Source organism: Alosa pseudoharengus, unplaced genomic scaffold (assembly GCF_046254945.1).
Source record: "Alosa pseudoharengus isolate Yale_2024_CS ecotype anadromous, Long Island Sound unplaced genomic scaffold, YU_APseudo_1.1 YU_APseudo_1.1_scf_19, whole genome shotgun sequence".
Taxonomy (NCBI): domain Eukaryota; kingdom Metazoa; phylum Chordata; class Actinopteri; order Clupeiformes; family Clupeidae; genus Alosa; species Alosa pseudoharengus.
The window spans coordinates 29,855,868-29,872,124 of NW_027468657.1; the positions used below are offsets into that span (position 1 = coordinate 29,855,868).

Below are 16,257 nucleotides of genomic sequence, written 5' to 3' on the forward strand. Positions count from 1 at the left end.
CCCTGTTATAGGCTCAGGCAATATAGCCATATAAAAACATCATTATTTTGAACATAACAAAAGACTCTGTAGGCTAGTTATTTCCTGGAGAATTTTTTTTTATATCGGATCAAAATACTTCCTCCTCTCAACATTTCAGGATGGAATGTCTCATTATGTTTTAAAAGGCAACCTTTATGAGGCCCTAAGATAAGCATAATTGGTAGCCTATGTTGTTTCTTCTTGTCAAGTCCTGTCAAATGTCAAGTAAAATATTTCTCTTTAATGGCTATTGTTCTCTTTACCATTTGGTCAAAGTTATGAACCTTTTGTATGCTTGAGGAAAGTTATTCTTCTGCGTTACATATTTGCCAATTGCCATCTTTCACAACAGGAAAAAGTTCTTCTTTTCATGGTTTATTTATGAAAGAGAAGCTCTGTTTTTTTATTTATTTAATTTTAAACACTCTCAACACTATGATATGGTGAAATATTCAAAAGAACAAGCTAGAGCGATAAAAAAAAGCACACCTCATAGCATTGTCAGCTTTCTCCTCACTCATCACAAACTATTGTGTCTAAAGCGTCCTAAACTAAGGCAATGGTGTGAAACAATATGCTGTGGGTTATGTCACCAAGCAGGTTTTCAAAGCGGAGGTGGTGGGAGGAGCAACAACTGGACTTCAGTCCACACTATTTTAAATAGTGTTGCAGGAAGACATACAAGACACACCTGCTGAATCTCACAGTAGCTGTATCACAACCTGAAAGCCAACATGAAGCTCACAATCGTACTCTGTGCTTCAATGATCCTTTACCTGTCTGGTAAGAACAAACTATTTGCTTTATATGGTATTTTCACCTCATTGATGTGTAATTTATTTTGTATGATAAATAAATTGGTCACAGGAAATGCTAAAACAATTACACTGTAGAAGTAAAGGGAGTGTGAGTTTCTAGACTTTACTTCCTAGTGAGTTTGTTCATGTAAAAGTTACATGGCTAGGTTTTGTCGCAGGTATTTGTTGTTTCAAGTGGCCTACAGACAATGATGGGTAGGAACAGTGATTTTAACAAAGGTTTGTAAGATTATATATTTTCCCCTTCATAGCCACCTGTCACATTGTCAAAATCCCTTGTTTACCAAAAGTGACAATTGAGATAACACATTGGTTTGTATCATATAGATCACTAGTGAGAAAAAAACGAGTCTCGTAAAATCACATCAAAGATCATAACAATGTATACATTACTCTATAGAGCATTATTAAGAAGATAAAGTTTACCATCAGACATTGTAATTTCATGGGCACATTATTAGTCTGTGATTAATATTTACTTGGCTATCTAAGACACATAACACATGTTATGGCATCACAAAACTGACTTCCTGAAGATCAGGTTTTGGAAAAAAGTGTTGGTGTATGTCATGAGGGTTATTTTGGAGTGTTAAAATAGAATCTGATTATCATGCAACAGATCAGTTAGAAACAATAGACAGTTGTCCAACAACATTCCTTGGAGTCACTGACATCATCCCCTGTCTTTTGTTGTAGAACTATATTGCCACATTAAAGGGAAAAACATACGTCATACTGCAGTCTTGAAACAACTCAGTCTCTTTCCCTCTTTTTTGCCTTAATAGTTGCTTTGGCCCAGGATGTTGCGCCAGAGCCCAGAGAGGTGAGTGTAAACACGCCGAGCAACATTTCAACTGGACATCTGATGTCATACATAATAGACGTTTTTTCCACTAGAAAGACCTGTTTTTAGAGACACAAAGTTAATATATTGGTCCAAGGTTGTCTGATTTCCGTAAACACACTTGTCACTGTTTGATGTGTTCCTACCCTGCCAAGTAAATATGGGCAGAAAGGAAATGAAGGAGACCACACGCACCATACTGTCCGCGTCAAAAAAGATGTTTGTCTTCCACAGGCGGACTGTGCTCAATACCATAGCGATGCATGCTCACGGGAATACAACCCTGTGTGTGGAGACGATGTCCACACATACAGCACCGAGTGCATGCTCTGCCATGAAAACAAGTAAGCCTTTCAATTAAAACATCACCCCACTGAAGCACAGCTACTGTGGCATAGTACATGAAATAGAATCAGGAACAGACATTAAATAAACATGTCATAAACAGAGAGAATTATTCATCATTCCACCTGCTGTCAAATCATCACTACTTTAATTACATCAAAACACCATTGTTTGGAAGTTTTTTTTAATCTGGAGTTGTTGACTTTTCATCACTAGTTTGCCATAAGTTCTTTTATAAGTGTACTGTGTCCTATTTTGGGAAATAAGTGTGAGAGTGGGAGGTGTTGGTACAGTTGCTCCAATGGCAGACAACACCCATCAGACTCCCAGTTTCAGGAGGGAGGTCTCATGATCTCAATAAGTCATCATGACACACGTCTGACACAGTTTGGTTCATTTTGAAAGGCCTTGATGGCACCCTTTCAGTGGCATGTTTAAATATTTGATTCACCCACGTCTATCTTTTATCCAGGGAGAAGAGGCAGAATGTCCGTGTCATGTACAAGGGGGCATGCGTGGCGAATAAACATCTGTCTCCTGATGGACAGCAATGATGAAGGCCATAACGGCAAACGCTTACTACTGAAGTTTCTTGGAAATGACTTAGCATCTTTCTTTTTCAAGTCCTCTTATGTCTTCCAAAGTCCTCTGCTTTTCGATTTAGCTCTGTAACCTCATTGAGCATGTCTAAGAAGACATGTATGGTAAGGTGCAATAAATTTACTTACTGTAGCACTCCACAATGTTTTCACTAATTACTTTACTGTCTGAAAATGTGACATGTCCTTCACAGTCAGAGGGAGACAGGCAACATACAAGAAATGTCCTTCTCTCCATTACAAACAAAAGACTTACAGACAAGTAGAGGAGTCCTCTCTCTGTCCAAATGTATGAGAGAATGTACAGTACATACATTACATACATTACATTCATACAACATACATTCAGTTAAATGAAACAATCTCAGGGCCAGCAAATGTATGCTTTATGACTTTTTATGCATTAGCCATTCCATGAAAATCACACTCCCAGAAGAAGAGTGGGATTGCAGTTCTTTTCAGAATGGCTGGGATCTGATGCGTGGGAAAACCACAGACGCTCATTCTAAGATAGTGGTTTTTAGCAGCAACTGCGGCCATGAGGTTAAAGAAATTGTCAATCAGTGATGTCCACTTTCCAGCTTAGGGTCACTGTACATTCAGCACAACCGTGTCCAGTAGGATCAGGATTTCACCAAAGTAGCCTTCCTCCTCTCCCAAGTCCTTTTCTGTAAGGGCCAGCTCTCGGTACTGCCTCTGCAAGTCACTGAGCACATGGCTTAGGGCATAGTTCTGGCGAAAATCGGCCTGACAGTGGGGCATCATGGCCAGAAGGGTTCTCAGCGCCTTCTCCCGCCAATCGTGCTCCGAGGAGTTCAGCAGCTCAGGCACGAAGCGGCACCATCCCTGCTCCGCCAGGACAGGTAACAGGGACACCTGGGCGTACTGCTGCAGACGTTCCTGATAAGAGGAGTCAGGAATCTGGTCCATGCCACTTTGTAACATCAATTCCTAGAAGAGTACAAAAAACAGACTGTGTAGTTAGGAGCAGCACTTGTGTAGCCTAGAAATCTAGACGCGCCCCTAGCGGCAGCAAATTACATTTGCTGCCAGGGCTAGTCTAGCAACTCTCCGTTGGCTTGTGAGCTCCAGAAATCGAAACTTAATCAGGCCAATGAAATCGTGTATAGAGTCGTTAGGTGGGCTTAACATAATGATTGATGGCAGAGTTGCAACGGTTTGGCTTGAATTCCCTGCTACTTGAAAACAAATAAGATGGATGTTGCTGTTGGCGAACAGTGTGACACGAGTTAAGCTTTTATTAAGTTGGCAAACGTTTGAACTAGCCAACTAGCTCCGCTGGTGGGAAACGCATGGGACTCATAGCGCTGCCGCTGTCCTATTGCGTGCAGAGGGAATTTGAAAGACGACTGATTATCCCGCCCCTCGGACTGAGCACTGCGAACGGTGAGTGCCCAGACCCTACATTTTAATGTGGGTCTGGCTCGTCAGGCTAGCACTTGTGGGAATTAGTATGTTTTTTATTTCCGGGTTAGTCTGGATCAGATTCCACCTCACCTTCTCAATGATCATGTCGTAAATTAGGGTGATGATTCTTATGCGCAGAGACTCTCCTCCAGGCATTTGAAACAGGTCGACAAGCACCTGCATTCCACCCAGCTTAAGGAAATGGTTTTGGGCATGGGGGAAGTGACGCAATAGTGAAGCAACAGCAAACAACGCCTAAAATTATAAGGAAAGACAGCAGTGAAAAGAGTGGCAAACTAGGAAACATGATGTAGACATGACATAGACATATTTCCTAAATTTCCCCTTGGGGATCAATAAAGTATTTATCTATCTATCTACATTAACATACATGTCTTACATGTTGGTCCAAATATTTACGTGAAAGCAATAGCCACCCATATCCAAAAAACATACCTTTTTCTTGACAGAGATGGGACGAGGAGTGGCAAGTAAAGTTAATAACTTCTGTAAAGCCCCACCCTCTACGGCCTCTACTTGGACAGCTGGGTTACTGAAAACAGGAAAAGCCCGCTCAACAAACACCCAACACACCCCCAGAGCCATTACACAAAAATGACATCTTAAGAATAGCATGCTTCTTGTTCAAATACTCAAATGATGAGAGATAATTTACATGACACATGCAAATGAGACGCCTCCTCACCTGGACACAGCTGACCCCAACACGAAAGCTGCATTCTCTTGTAAGCTTAAGTCTGAGCCATTTAAAGCGTTGAGCACCAGTTTCATTCCACCCATAGATACCAAATTTTGTGCATTGTCCACCTACCAAAATAAGAGATGGCTGATCAGTGATGTACCGACCGAGAATTTGAAACCTTCTTCTTTTGAATGTAGAAACTAATGAGAAAACTAGATGTTCTGACTAAAATATATTTTCTCTGTGCCTGTACCGGAGTCTAATCTGAGGGGGAAAATGTCTGGACCATTTAAAGTCAGCCAATTAGGACAACAGGGCATCTATAAATGGCCGTCAATCCGGTATCCAACCCAATTATGTGTAAAGTGAATGGGTTCCTTCAACATAACCTAGGCCTGTGCAGAACTGACTGGCGGTGTTTACCACACAACTCTACAGACTGCACACCAATTAGAGATTGTGTCACTCTTTGCTGTGGCGTTATCAGGACGTCACACTAATATGGGACATCGTAATCTCGTGGGAGCAAAGCAGCAGTGGGTTTCACCACCAGAAGCTGCAACTGCAAAAGGCGGGAGACAGCTTTACAACAGGACATGGTCCTCATGCGCATGCAACAAATATATTATAATATACAGTTAAGAACAAAATTATTCATACCCCTGGCAAATATTGATTTAATGCTGATTTTCTCTTTATCAATATGTTTGTTCTGACTAAAAATAACACTGCCACATGGCAAAAAGTTGCAAGACAATGTGGGACAAACATGAAAAAAAAAAAAAAAAAAAAATCAATAGAAACATCTTTATTTGCATTCACAACTCTCAAAATGGTTCTTATAATACCTACCAAGTCTCGTCATGTTATGGTTATGGTTATGGGATTTAGCAGACGCTTTTGTCCAAAGCAAAGCTTTGATTCTAGACCGCAGCTTTTTAACAGCAATCCGCGTTTTGAGTCAGGAACGATTATTTGCCATCACTCTGGCCTCACTTTTTTGACGGATTGAGGTCTGGATATTGTTCTCAGTTAACCATTTCTTGCCTTGTTTGGCTGTATGTTTTGGATCATTGTGTGGTTTAATGGTCCAATGCCGCCTATTGGGGCAGGTCTCTTGGCAGACTGCCTGATAGGTATTATAAGAACCATTTTGAGAGATTTGATGGCAAATAAAGATGTTTCCATTGATTATTTAAAAAGGGTATGAATAATTTTGGACACGCCATTTTTCATAAAAATGTTAAAAAAGATAAAAATGCTTACGACCTTTTGGTATGTGGCAGTGTCATTTTCAGTCAGAACAAACATATCGGTACAAGAGAAAAATCTAAATTAAATCAATATTTGCTAGGGGTAAGAATAATCTTGTTCTTAACTGTATTCTTTACAACATTTTCACAATCACGTTTTTCCAAAGAAATTTGTGTCTGGGACATATAACACATCTGGAAGTGTTTAATGTTTTGTTGTTATAGTGCAGATATAAAACAAACTCAAATGGCTTATGACACTGTGTGTTATCAAACAGATTACAAAAACACATCACTTAAACTAACTCAATTGTTATTTTTGGTCTTTTCAGGCCAAGTTTATACAACTGCAATGCCTCCTTGTGTGGATGAATGATACTGTTGTTAGGCAGTTAAAACTCCCTTGTGAAGTAGGTTCTTATCCCTCTGCAAGTTTGTTATCAGCAATATCTTACAATTGTCTTAATGTTTTCAAATTACTTATACTGTACCTTTGGATCTATCCTGTTTTATTACAAAGTTTGCATCTTTTTTGACTAGACTAGACTTGGCTGTGCTCAAAGAGTAAAAAAGTTTGTAAAAGAGCCTTCTGTCCTTTTTTGGACATCCTGAAAACATTGCTGGAGCTCACCTGGTGGACAAGGTATTCCAGCTCAAGAAGAGCTTTGACCCGTTGCTCCACTGTAGCATTGGAACTGTTGAATTGGGTGATGAACCTGCGCATGATCTGCACGTCTGTCTCCACGAGCATCTCAAGCTCAGCCAGGTCTCTCTTCAGCTCATCCAGGGGACGGAATTTCGCCTTCAGTGCCTCTTCTTCCTACATAGCAACAGTTAAAGAGCTTGCTGTTGCCCACAAGGGAACTGAAAAGACTTCACAATTCTACTCATAGTCATACCTTCTGCCTCTGTGGGCTGGTGGAGTCATCCACCCCCTCTTTGAGCATCTTCAGGGCTTCCTTCAGCTCCTGTGCAGTAAAGGATGGGGCCTTAGTGTTAACCACCCTGAGGAAAGAAATGAATCATGTCCATTAGATCTTGCTCCATGCCACTTAAAAGCAATAATGTTCCATAATACCATACCAGTTATGTTTGTTTTTGTGAAACTACAATTACAAAGGAGTGATTACAATCAAAGTGCTTTGTAAATGTAAACGTAAATGTAAATCAGGTTTATAGGCCAAGTATACTTGCGTATACAAGGAAATTGGTCTCTGCATTTATCCCATCCGTGAATTAGTGAGATACACAGAGCACACAGTGAACACAGTGAGGTGAAGCACACAATGACCAGGAGCAGTGAGCTGCCTTGCAACAGTGGCACTCAGGGTACAGTGAGGGGGTTAGGTGCCTTGCACAAGGGTACTTCAGCCGTGGATATGGGCATGGAAGAGTAGTGCTCAACCACTTCCCCCGCCCACATTTTTCCTCCAGGTCGGGGATCGAACCAGCAACCCTTCGGTTCCAAGCCCTAAGTCCTTACCAGTAGGCCAATGCTGCCCCCTTGTAGTCTTCAAGACTCTCTTCACTTTCTGGAAAGACAATTTCAGCAATTAGTCACCATACCATACCTCTGTCCATTTCTGAGGTATTTGGCCTGCTGTTCCTCTGACAGCTTGGCTTCCCTTTGTCCTGTCTGAAGATTCAGCCTGACGTGAGAGCCTGCTGGAACTGCTTGACCTGAATACAATGTGAAACACAAATCAAATTTGTGACATTCCCACTACCAAAGAAGCAGGTATGATGATTTCGTTTCAAGAAGCTGCAATCTGACTTTGGCCTTGTAAGAGAACATGCCTGGTTTGAGAGTCTGCCATTGGTTGGTGGGCTGGAACACCTCAAGATCTTCAGTGTCAAATTCATCGTTCACGTGGGCCTCATCACCACCGTCTGACCCTGAATCCTCCACGACTGACAAGGCTGAAGGAGACTGCAGTGTAGAGAAATGTCGCGCTGAGCATGGTCATATTTATTTGAGATGTTATCGAGGCTTCAAGGAGTAATTTACAGGTTTAACTTACGTTATCACTGACGACGAAGACGACTAGCAGGCCCAGTATCCAGAAGACCAGCAATTTCCTCAGTTTACTACAACTACTCGGTCTCCCACAAACGAGTGGCATGATGTCAGGAAAGGAGGATTTCTAGATAACTAATGCTATATAACATATATCTAGATTAAGATGTGGCACTAATTAAGCTAACGTGAAGCTAACCATATGCAGTTCGAGATGACAGCTGTTGCATGACGGAAGCGATCCTGTGATGAAATTACACATACATAACCTGTTAACGTCAGTTTACTTACATCAAATTCCTCAGCAGACCCAACTACTCACTATATGGATTAGATAAAACTTATTTTTGCTTTAGGGTTGCAGTTGAATAGCGAATCAAACAGACGCAGCACACCGCCAGTCATCACAAAACGCAAGGACCAATCACAAGTGGAGGAGTGTACACTTTGTCGTGCGTGCTTCGGTATTGGCAAAGAATGTCTAATAAGGGCCGTAAACGGGCTCTGGTATTGGTTACAAAAACCCAACTTCCCTGCCCCCTTAAATGACGCAATGACTGCGCGTGTTTCTTTCACTTTCCGATCTGACCATCGTGTTCGTGTTCTATCGTATATTATGTCTATGTTCTATCGTGTCATTTTGCAGCAATAATCAGCAAACACAATGAATGACTCATTTCCTTGCATGCAGTGGTAATGTGGTTGTCCCATTGCATCAGTACTGAAAGACAGCCGTTTGTGATTGTGATCCACAACCTGAATTTTCTGAAATAACACATGAAGCACAACAATTTTGTAGTTGTTTTATTAATTTATTATATATAATAAGTAAAAAAGCCAATATCAGTTATAGTTCAGAACTACTGCTGGGCACATTGGTTTTGCATTGTATTATGTGGGACAGCATGGATGGGGGTGGGATACTTTGATTTCTTTTTCCTCTCGCCACGCCAGTTCTCCCCCTCTCCTTGCCTGGCGTCCATCTCTTCTGTCACACTGCTCTCTTCTGATGGGGACCTACAGAAAAACCACCTAATTTGTGTTGAGGCAATAACCAAAGTCCTTTCTCCAACAGACTGATGCCTCAAAGGGTCACTGTTGCAGGCCCCTTTAAACCACCACCCCAACAGATGCAAATTACACAGTGCACATACAAGCAAAATGTATATGGACATAAGGATGAAAAACTGATTATGCCTTTTCAGAGAGTAATATGATCTGTCATGGTACTAAGTAGTATTAATTAAGTAATACACATATGCCTTTATGTGTACTACTTTTCCAAATAGACACAAAAGGTAGTTCACATTAATGGGTTTACTTTAGAGTATAAGTAACAGCTTTTAGATCAGTAACATGCACTGTGTACAATATTATACATTGTACCTTTGTGCTAAAAGAAACAATTCTACACCAAATGTAGATACAAATACATTGTACAAACAACTGAGGGGGAAGAAAGACGGCAACATTCCAAATGTTAAAAAAATGCGCTGTTAGTGAACTCTGGATTATATTTCAGTTTACCACCTGATCTTCAGATTCCCATTTAAAGATGGGCCAATGGTTCAGTCACTCAAACCCCTGTCCTGGCAGCAGTCTTTGCAGGGGCTCAGCGGGACAACTAGCAAGTATTCTTCCCTACCACAGCAGGGCCCTTGAAAGGCAGGGGCAGGGAGGGCAGTGAAGGACGCGGAGCAAGGGTCCTCACAAATCCCAGGAAGAGGAAGAAGACAAAGAGGGCGAAGTGGACACATCGTGACAGGAAAGACATCGGCTGGCAGAGAGCCGGGCTGGAGAAGGAGGAGGAGGAAGAGTTTGATGAAGAGGAGGAGAGGGGCACTGACCTGGGCGGTTTTGGGATGGTAACTGGCGGCTCGTCGGAGATGCGCACACACTTGCTGTCCCGGGGCTGCGTGGGGTTTAGGAGCGGGGCATTGGCAGGCTGCAGAGGACACTGGGGGGGCCCTGGTGCTGGCTCTGGCTTAGAGGGGTCAGCCTCTGGGCAGCTGGCCAGCTCGGTCTCCATGGCAGGGGGGGCGTCTTGGCTCGGCACAGGGCCTTCAGCAGGGAGATCGACTGGAAGCTTCTCTCGCCTGCGCTTCTGGACGCGGCCTTTGCCCACCTCTGAATACACACAGATCTTCCATTAGTTCCAAGTCATGCCGCTTTAGCAATTTGTTAAATAGACTTAGAGGCAAAATTGGTGAGTGTATACTATACTGTATACTATACTAACAATTACGATACCAAATAAAATGTTTCAATAAAACTGAGAAGGGGTTAATTTGAGGTTAGTGTCTGCGCCTTTTTTTTACGGCTTGTGTATTCGTATTTGTGTTGGCTGATGCTCAAACAGTGTTATATTAAAATAAGCCAAAACAGTGTACGAGGCGTTAGAATGGACGCCTTGACGGAGATAAAAATTTTTCGGACTTAGCTCATCTTCAGCGTTCCCATGCTTTAGTTTCTAACTTGAAAACACTGAAGACGGGCTGTCCAAGTCCAAAATGTTTGTATCTCAGTGTCTGTCCACCTAAGGCAGTGTTTTGGATTATCTTATTACAACACTATTTCAGCAGCAGTCTCTGAGTGTGGTTTCATTATTCCATCTATAACAAAACAAACATATGACTCTGCCACATGACAGCAAAACCCAGTCACCTTTGCAACATTAATGAATGTATTATGCACATCATGGAGAGGGAGAGATATTCATAAAGTGATTGCTATTTGTGTAACCTTTTCACAGGCTGCTATTCAGAGTTCATCAGTTCTTTTTTCACAACCATGACACTGTTTTGTTCCCCACAGTTTAACACCACAGCAGGAAGTGCTTCAGTTACAAATTGTGGTGTAGTAAAGCACATAAGCAGACGTGTTACCAGGCGAAAAACGCTGTGGTAAACAATACTTGCAGAATGTTATATAAAGTTCCGTCTGTGCATATGCTTTTCTAAACAGCAGTGTGCTAGCAGTGACCTCTTGAGGTCAAGCTCAAACAAAAATGAATGTTATCAAAGCAAGCAAGTTACCACTTGGCTCATATTTGAGACGCAGTTCCTCCACTTTGACCTGCAGCCTGATGTTGTCCCCCTGGCTCTGTTTGAGGGCCTGCTGTGTGGCGAACAATTTTCTCTCCATCTCTAGCACCCTCTGGCTCTCCGACAGAGACTTCATCCTCTCCAGGGACAGCTCTTTTTTCAGCTGATCAGAATCCTTACTACAACAATAAACAAATTCTATTTACATTAACATTGTTTACATTTAGTCATTTAGCTGAGGCTTTTATCCAAAGTGACTAAAGATACAATAAAGTTACAGTTAAAGTACAATAATGTGAAAGTACAAGTACAATTTCAGCACATTATTGTCATCTCTATTGTCAATTATAATGCCAGATTATACAACAAGCAAATGGCAGGTACACTTGACTTGACACTTGACCCATTTAAGTTGGATATATGTATGGAAATTGGGTGACATTCATAACTCACACAGAATTGGATAGTTTCATCTGAAGAAGATCTGTGTAGTAGGTGTCGTCATGCGTTTCACCGTCTGCAGGTGGGCCAGATGGGCACATAGCCTTCAGACTAATCTGTTAAAAAAAAAAACACCAGACAAGACACACACTTCAGTAAGGAGCCAGGAGTCACGTCTGTCTGGGAATGTTTGCTACCTCCACCCTGTCCACCTATACAATAACTGTTGACACCCATAAGGAAAGAATGCTGGCCATTACTAACTGCTAAAATGTGAAGTCTTTCAACAAACAGATCTATTATTGTATACCTACCACCACCTTCTGTCTGTTTAAATGTCATGCAAACTTTAGTGACAACAGTGTAGTTTCTAGGCTGTTCTATTACATTCGTATTACTAATCTGCTTTATTGTGTCAAGCACTGTCTTAACTGAAAGTAACTACTCTGCTGCTGAACATGAAGGGGTATATCGAATTGTCATTCGCACAGGGGCACTTCACATTCAGGAATCAAGAGACAGCTGTCAGCCAAAAGCAGTCCAACCTGATCAGATTCCAGCTGCCGCACTTTGGTCATGAGTGCTTCGATCTCTTTGTTCTTCTGCGACAGCATGGACTGCATGCGCTCAAGCTGCTCAGGGTCTGCCCCCGACCCCTGAAGCTGCATCAGGGCAGCAATCTGCACCTGTGGCGCATCAACAATGGGGAAACCTTCCTTAGTAAAGTGAGTCGAAACAGATCATGGCACAGCAATGACATTTCTCAGCTGTGGCTGGTCACAAAATTGCCATTCCTGGGCAGACACTCCACCACAGACCATTTCAGTGTACACAGAGAGGACCACACGGCAAAGCTACAGCACTTTGTGAAGTGTACCTTCATGCGATGCATCTGCTGCTTAGAGAAAGCATGCTGCTGCTGCAGGGACTTGTACTGAACCTTCACGCTGATCAACTGCTTCTCCATCTCCGCTCGCTTGTCCTCCACCTGAGGGATGGCCAATAGCACACTCATGACCACAATCACCAATGCACACCAAGCAACATGAAGACTCGCTCAGCAAAAAGGAAGAAGAAAAAAAAAAGACATCCTCAGTTAAGCTCTACCTCAGCAAAGAGAGAGTTTCCTCTGCTATTTGGATCCTGTTCCTTTTGAAGCAGCTGGTCCAGCTGGATCTGTAGCTCTTGATTGGTTTCACGTGCTTTCTACACACCGACAATGAGTTTTATGAACAAATACTGTGGTGAGTACACTTCAGAATGATCAGAATTAAAATACTTAAATCAGCAATCGTCGTTCTGTGCCGTGTACCTCCAGAGCGTTGTAGCAAGAGACAGCTTCCTTCTGGCGTTCCTCCTTCTCCTCCGTCAGCTGCTCCACCTGCCGCTGCAGACTGGTGTTCGCCAGCTGCAGCTGCTGCTCTTTGTACTGGCACTCTTGGAGCTCCATCTTCAAGTCAGCCTGCGAAGCATAAAGCACACAGTTTACATACAGATAGGGGCCTGCATTGACCTCACTGCTTACTTATGGTTACGGTTATGGAATTTAGCACACACTTTTGTCCAAAGCGACTTACAAAACAAATCAATACAATAGTTAAAAATGAACAGTGAACACTTCTAAAAAGTTGGCAAGACTACCTTCAAGATTCATTAAACATCTGGACGAACTAGAATCTCTAGCTCTCTAGAATCTGAGTGTGCCGAGTTTGCTCATCTGAGGTCACAGAAGAGGGTACATGAGTATGAAGAATCAGGGCATATGAGCCAACATGATCAAACTATAGTGACTAAACATATTCAAAACACATGTCCATCCTCAGGTTGGCAAACCTTTAGGGCATTTTTCTCAGGTCCTCACCATGGCAGCCTCCATGTCCATCCTCTGGACCTGCAGCTCCAAGATCTCAGAGGACATGGTCTCGTGGGCTCGCTCGGTCAGGGCGCGCAGCTCCTCGGTCTTGTTGCTCAGGGCCTCGGCCTGCACCTCCAGCTTGTGTCGCAGCTGCTTCTCTGCCAGCTGTGCCTCGTCCCGCTCCACTATCATGCGCTCCATCTAAAGGAAAGCCATTAGGGCGTTGTTAATGGCTGATGCATTGGTCAGTGTATGCGCAATACAGTGCCATAACGGAATATTTTTTAGTCATAATTTGTCTGCAGCTTATTCTGTTAAAAAAAAATTGTGATAAATCTTATCGTGACTTGAAAATCATGAATCGCACTGAATCGTCAGTTGAACGTATCGTTACATTCCTAATTTCTGTAAACAATAATATGTACACAATGCAATCTATGAGTAGGATAGCCTCTTACTCTGCACAGAGGATCATTGAAATGTCATACTGCGTTAGGAACTGTCTGCAAAAAAGAAAACTGGGTGGAGGATTCAGACCTTGTTCTTGTAGTCACTGAGTTCATGGGCATGGCTCCTTTCAAGCTGAGATTCTTGCTGCTCCAGGAGGTGCCTTTGCTGTTTCTTGACCTCATCAAACTCGGACTGGAGACTGGCCAGCATGCGTGCCTTCAGCTCCACCTCCCGCTGGAGGGAATATTTCTCCTGCTCCAGAGTCTGGATTATGGAATGGTGAAAAGAAACAGTTAGCCTCTCTCCTTGGTATGAGCTACAATCAGATTCCTACAGCATAATTGACATTCATAACACTTCAGCAATTTGTCTTATTTATAGCAACTCTCTGCAAAAGCAGTTGATATGTTTTCAATGAAACGTCACCTCCATAGCATTGGTCATTTCTACCCGCTGGTCCTCCAACTTGCTCTGCAAATTGAGTTGGTCATCCAGGAGCTGAAGGCCATACTGGGCAGCCTTCTGCACTTCCTCCTCCTTCTCTTTCAGCTTCCGCTGAAGCCGCTGCACATCTGAGCTGCATGCCATCTTTGAGGAGAGCCTTGAAAGAATAACAGTATCATGGCAAAAAGATAACAAAGGATAATATTGATAATGATTGATGATTGATAAGGTCGCCAGTGAGGTAATGGTGTGACATCACCTCACATGAAATTATGCAACCAACCTCACTCTTATAAGCATATCATTGAAGTTATAAATACAACCTAAAACATTTTCCCCAGTGAAAACATCACCGTTCATGCCACCTCATGTGGGAAAAGAAGAGGTATAGCATCGCGGCGGACACAATCGCAAGACAACCTGTTTTGCTACATAAGACTTCGTAAAATAGGTTGGGAAATGGAGCTCTCAGTAGCAACGACAAAAATGTTTTAAATAGTTTGTTTTAGACAAAGTGAGGTTAATGTTAGCCTTTTCTAGTCAACTTAGCAAACGTTAACGTTAACGTCAATATTAGTAACGTTACTTACAGCTGGACAAGAGCCCATTAAGTTCTCTCGCTAACGTCCATAGTCAAAATCTAGCCATACGATTTTTCATAAAACTGTATGTTTTTGCCATTATACAATAAAGGTTACTTACACTTTCAGCAGCAATGCTGTGGTTTATTGTCAGCTGCTGCTTTTGGCGATTCGCTCGGCAGGCAAACAAAAAGTTGAAGGTTCAATTTGAATTCAGCACCAGTCTCATAAGTATCGCGAGAAGATGAAAGTGCAGGGCACAGCGACTGACGTTCTCGCGTGTTCAGATCTCCGACGTGATTGGTTCCCGGAGAACATTGTGCACTCAAATTTGTCATTTTGTAAATGCCTAAATGCTTATCTAGGGTGACCAGACGTCCTCTTTTGCCCGGACATGTCCTCTTTTTGAAACCTAAAAATGTATCCGGGCGGAATTTCAAAGTCGTCCGGGATTTTGTTTATTCTAGCCTCAAACGTGTTTACAGCGAATTTGCATTGCTCTCTCTTTCATTCATGGATATCTATGTCTTTCATTCACATACTAGTCACGCCCTCCCCCTACAGTTCGCTTTGCATTGAGTGGAAAGTGTGGGGTGTTGAGCCTGACCTTAGCTACCGTCATTGGTCGATATAATCTCAAACATTTAATTGGTCAGTCAGTCACCTCAATAGCCCAAACTTCCTTGTTTAGTGTAAGTTCACTGACGAATTAAAACGTAAATTTCCATGTTTTTGTCTCGGTGGATATCAACATGAAGCTGAGTGCCTGACCTGCAAAGCAGGCACTTGCATGTCGGTCGCAAATAATAAAGGTGCCAACAGGCTACACAATATTCAGCAAAGCATCGAACGGCGAGGGGTGAGAGCTCATCAGCTAAAGTGACAGAGTTTTTCGACCTTAACATTACGTCTCCAAAAACATTTTGATGGCACATCAACTCATAACCATAGACTGTAAAAAATATAACATGACGAACACTTCTGCCATTGTCTGAGCGGCCTTCTCTGGACGATTACCGACCTAGCAACTTTCTAGCTTTGGGTAGGAAACTGCACTTGGGTTATCCCTTTAAACTGCCTTTAAGGGATAGCCTGCACACTGACAACAGCAGATGTCAATAATCCTCTATCTAGGCTACTGTAGCCTATATGCAGGTGAATTAAATATGTTGGCATAACATAAGGGATAGATGTAGGCCTATTTCTTTACAAAAAAAATAAATAATAATAATGGATTGAAAAGAGGTAGGCCTATACCAGACATGATTGAATAGATATTAAAAAATGGACAACATATCCACATCAGTCCCCATCAACACAACTGTTTTCACAGGTCAGGATTATTAAGCTCTAAAACAGATTGTTCAAAATTATAGAGCTAGGCTGAGCTACTGTAAAAGATTCAGTTTGTATT

General features: G+C 42.3%; 3 protein-coding genes across 3 annotated transcripts; 1 reads left to right on the top strand and 2 right to left on the bottom strand.

Moving 5' to 3' along the window:
- The first annotated feature begins 674 nt into the window (after positions 1–674).
- On the top strand, positions 675–2,771 carry LOC143132623 (serine protease inhibitor Kazal-type 1). Its single transcript, XM_076292274.1, has 4 exons — positions 675–804; positions 1,625–1,662; positions 1,918–2,027; positions 2,501–2,771. Exons 1-4 carry the CDS (start codon positions 756–758, stop codon positions 2,580–2,582), a joined length of 279 nt encoding a protein of 92 aa, XP_076148389.1. The 5' UTR covers positions 675–755; the 3' UTR covers positions 2,583–2,771.
- sil1 (SIL1 nucleotide exchange factor) lies at positions 2,771–8,448 on the bottom strand. The gene is made up of 9 exons (XM_076292268.1): positions 8,033–8,448; positions 7,809–7,941; positions 7,583–7,691; positions 6,911–7,016; positions 6,643–6,831; positions 4,762–4,883; positions 4,512–4,608; positions 4,146–4,310; positions 2,771–3,578 (listed from the first exon to the last, which is right to left on the bottom strand). The coding sequence occupies exons 1-9, from the start codon at positions 8,132–8,134 to the stop codon at positions 3,216–3,218; spliced, it is 1,386 nt and encodes a 461-aa protein (XP_076148383.1). The 5' UTR covers positions 8,135–8,448; the 3' UTR covers positions 2,771–3,215.
- Positions 8,449–8,817: 369 nt separating this feature from the next.
- Positions 8,818–15,338, bottom strand: spdl1 (spindle apparatus coiled-coil protein 1). The gene is made up of 12 exons (XM_076292967.1): positions 14,965–15,338; positions 14,245–14,419; positions 13,906–14,082; positions 13,375–13,569; positions 12,826–12,975; positions 12,621–12,719; positions 12,391–12,501; positions 12,059–12,199; positions 11,526–11,629; positions 11,064–11,251; positions 9,876–10,155; positions 8,818–9,045 (listed from the first exon to the last, which is right to left on the bottom strand). Exons 2-12 carry the CDS (start codon positions 14,404–14,406, stop codon positions 8,889–8,891), a joined length of 1,764 nt encoding a protein of 587 aa, XP_076149082.1. The 5' UTR covers positions 14,407–14,419; positions 14,965–15,338; the 3' UTR covers positions 8,818–8,888.
- Between the last annotated feature and the right edge of the window lie 919 nt (positions 15,339–16,257).

Excerpts from the sequence above, each read along its gene's own strand:
- LOC143132623 (XM_076292274.1), top strand. The coding sequence starts at position 756 with ATGAAGCTCACAATCGTACTCTGTGCTTCAATGATCCTTTACCTGTCT. Across the intron at positions 805-1,624 it reads AATGATCCTTTACCTGTCTG|TTGCTTTGGCCCAGGATGTT; the intron begins GTAAGAACAAAC and ends TTGCCTTAATAG. Across the intron at positions 2,028-2,500 it reads ATGCTCTGCCATGAAAACAA|GGAGAAGAGGCAGAATGTCC; the intron begins GTAAGCCTTTCA and ends TCTTTTATCCAG.
- spdl1 (XM_076292967.1), bottom strand. The coding sequence starts at position 14,406 with ATGGCATGCAGCTCAGATGTGCAGCGGCTTCAGCGGAAGCTGAAAGAG. Across the intron at positions 13,570-13,905 it reads TCAGTGACTACAAGAACAAG|ATGGAGCGCATGATAGTGGA; the intron begins GTCTGAATCCTC and ends GCTTTCCTTTAG. Across the intron at positions 11,630-12,058 it reads GGCAGCTGGAATCTGATCAG|ATTAGTCTGAAGGCTATGTG; the intron begins GTTGGACTGCTT and ends TTTTTTTAACAG.
- sil1 (XM_076292268.1), bottom strand. The coding sequence starts at position 8,134 with ATGCCACTCGTTTGTGGGAGACCGAGTAGTTGTAGTAAACTGAGGAAA. Across the intron at positions 7,942-8,032 it reads TCTTCGTCGTCAGTGATAAC|TCTCCTTCAGCCTTGTCAGT; the intron begins GTAAGTTAAACC and ends TCTACACTGCAG. Across the intron at positions 4,311-4,511 it reads CCATCTCTGTCAAGAAAAAG|GCGTTGTTTGCTGTTGCTTC; the intron begins GTATGTTTTTTG and ends TTATAATTTTAG.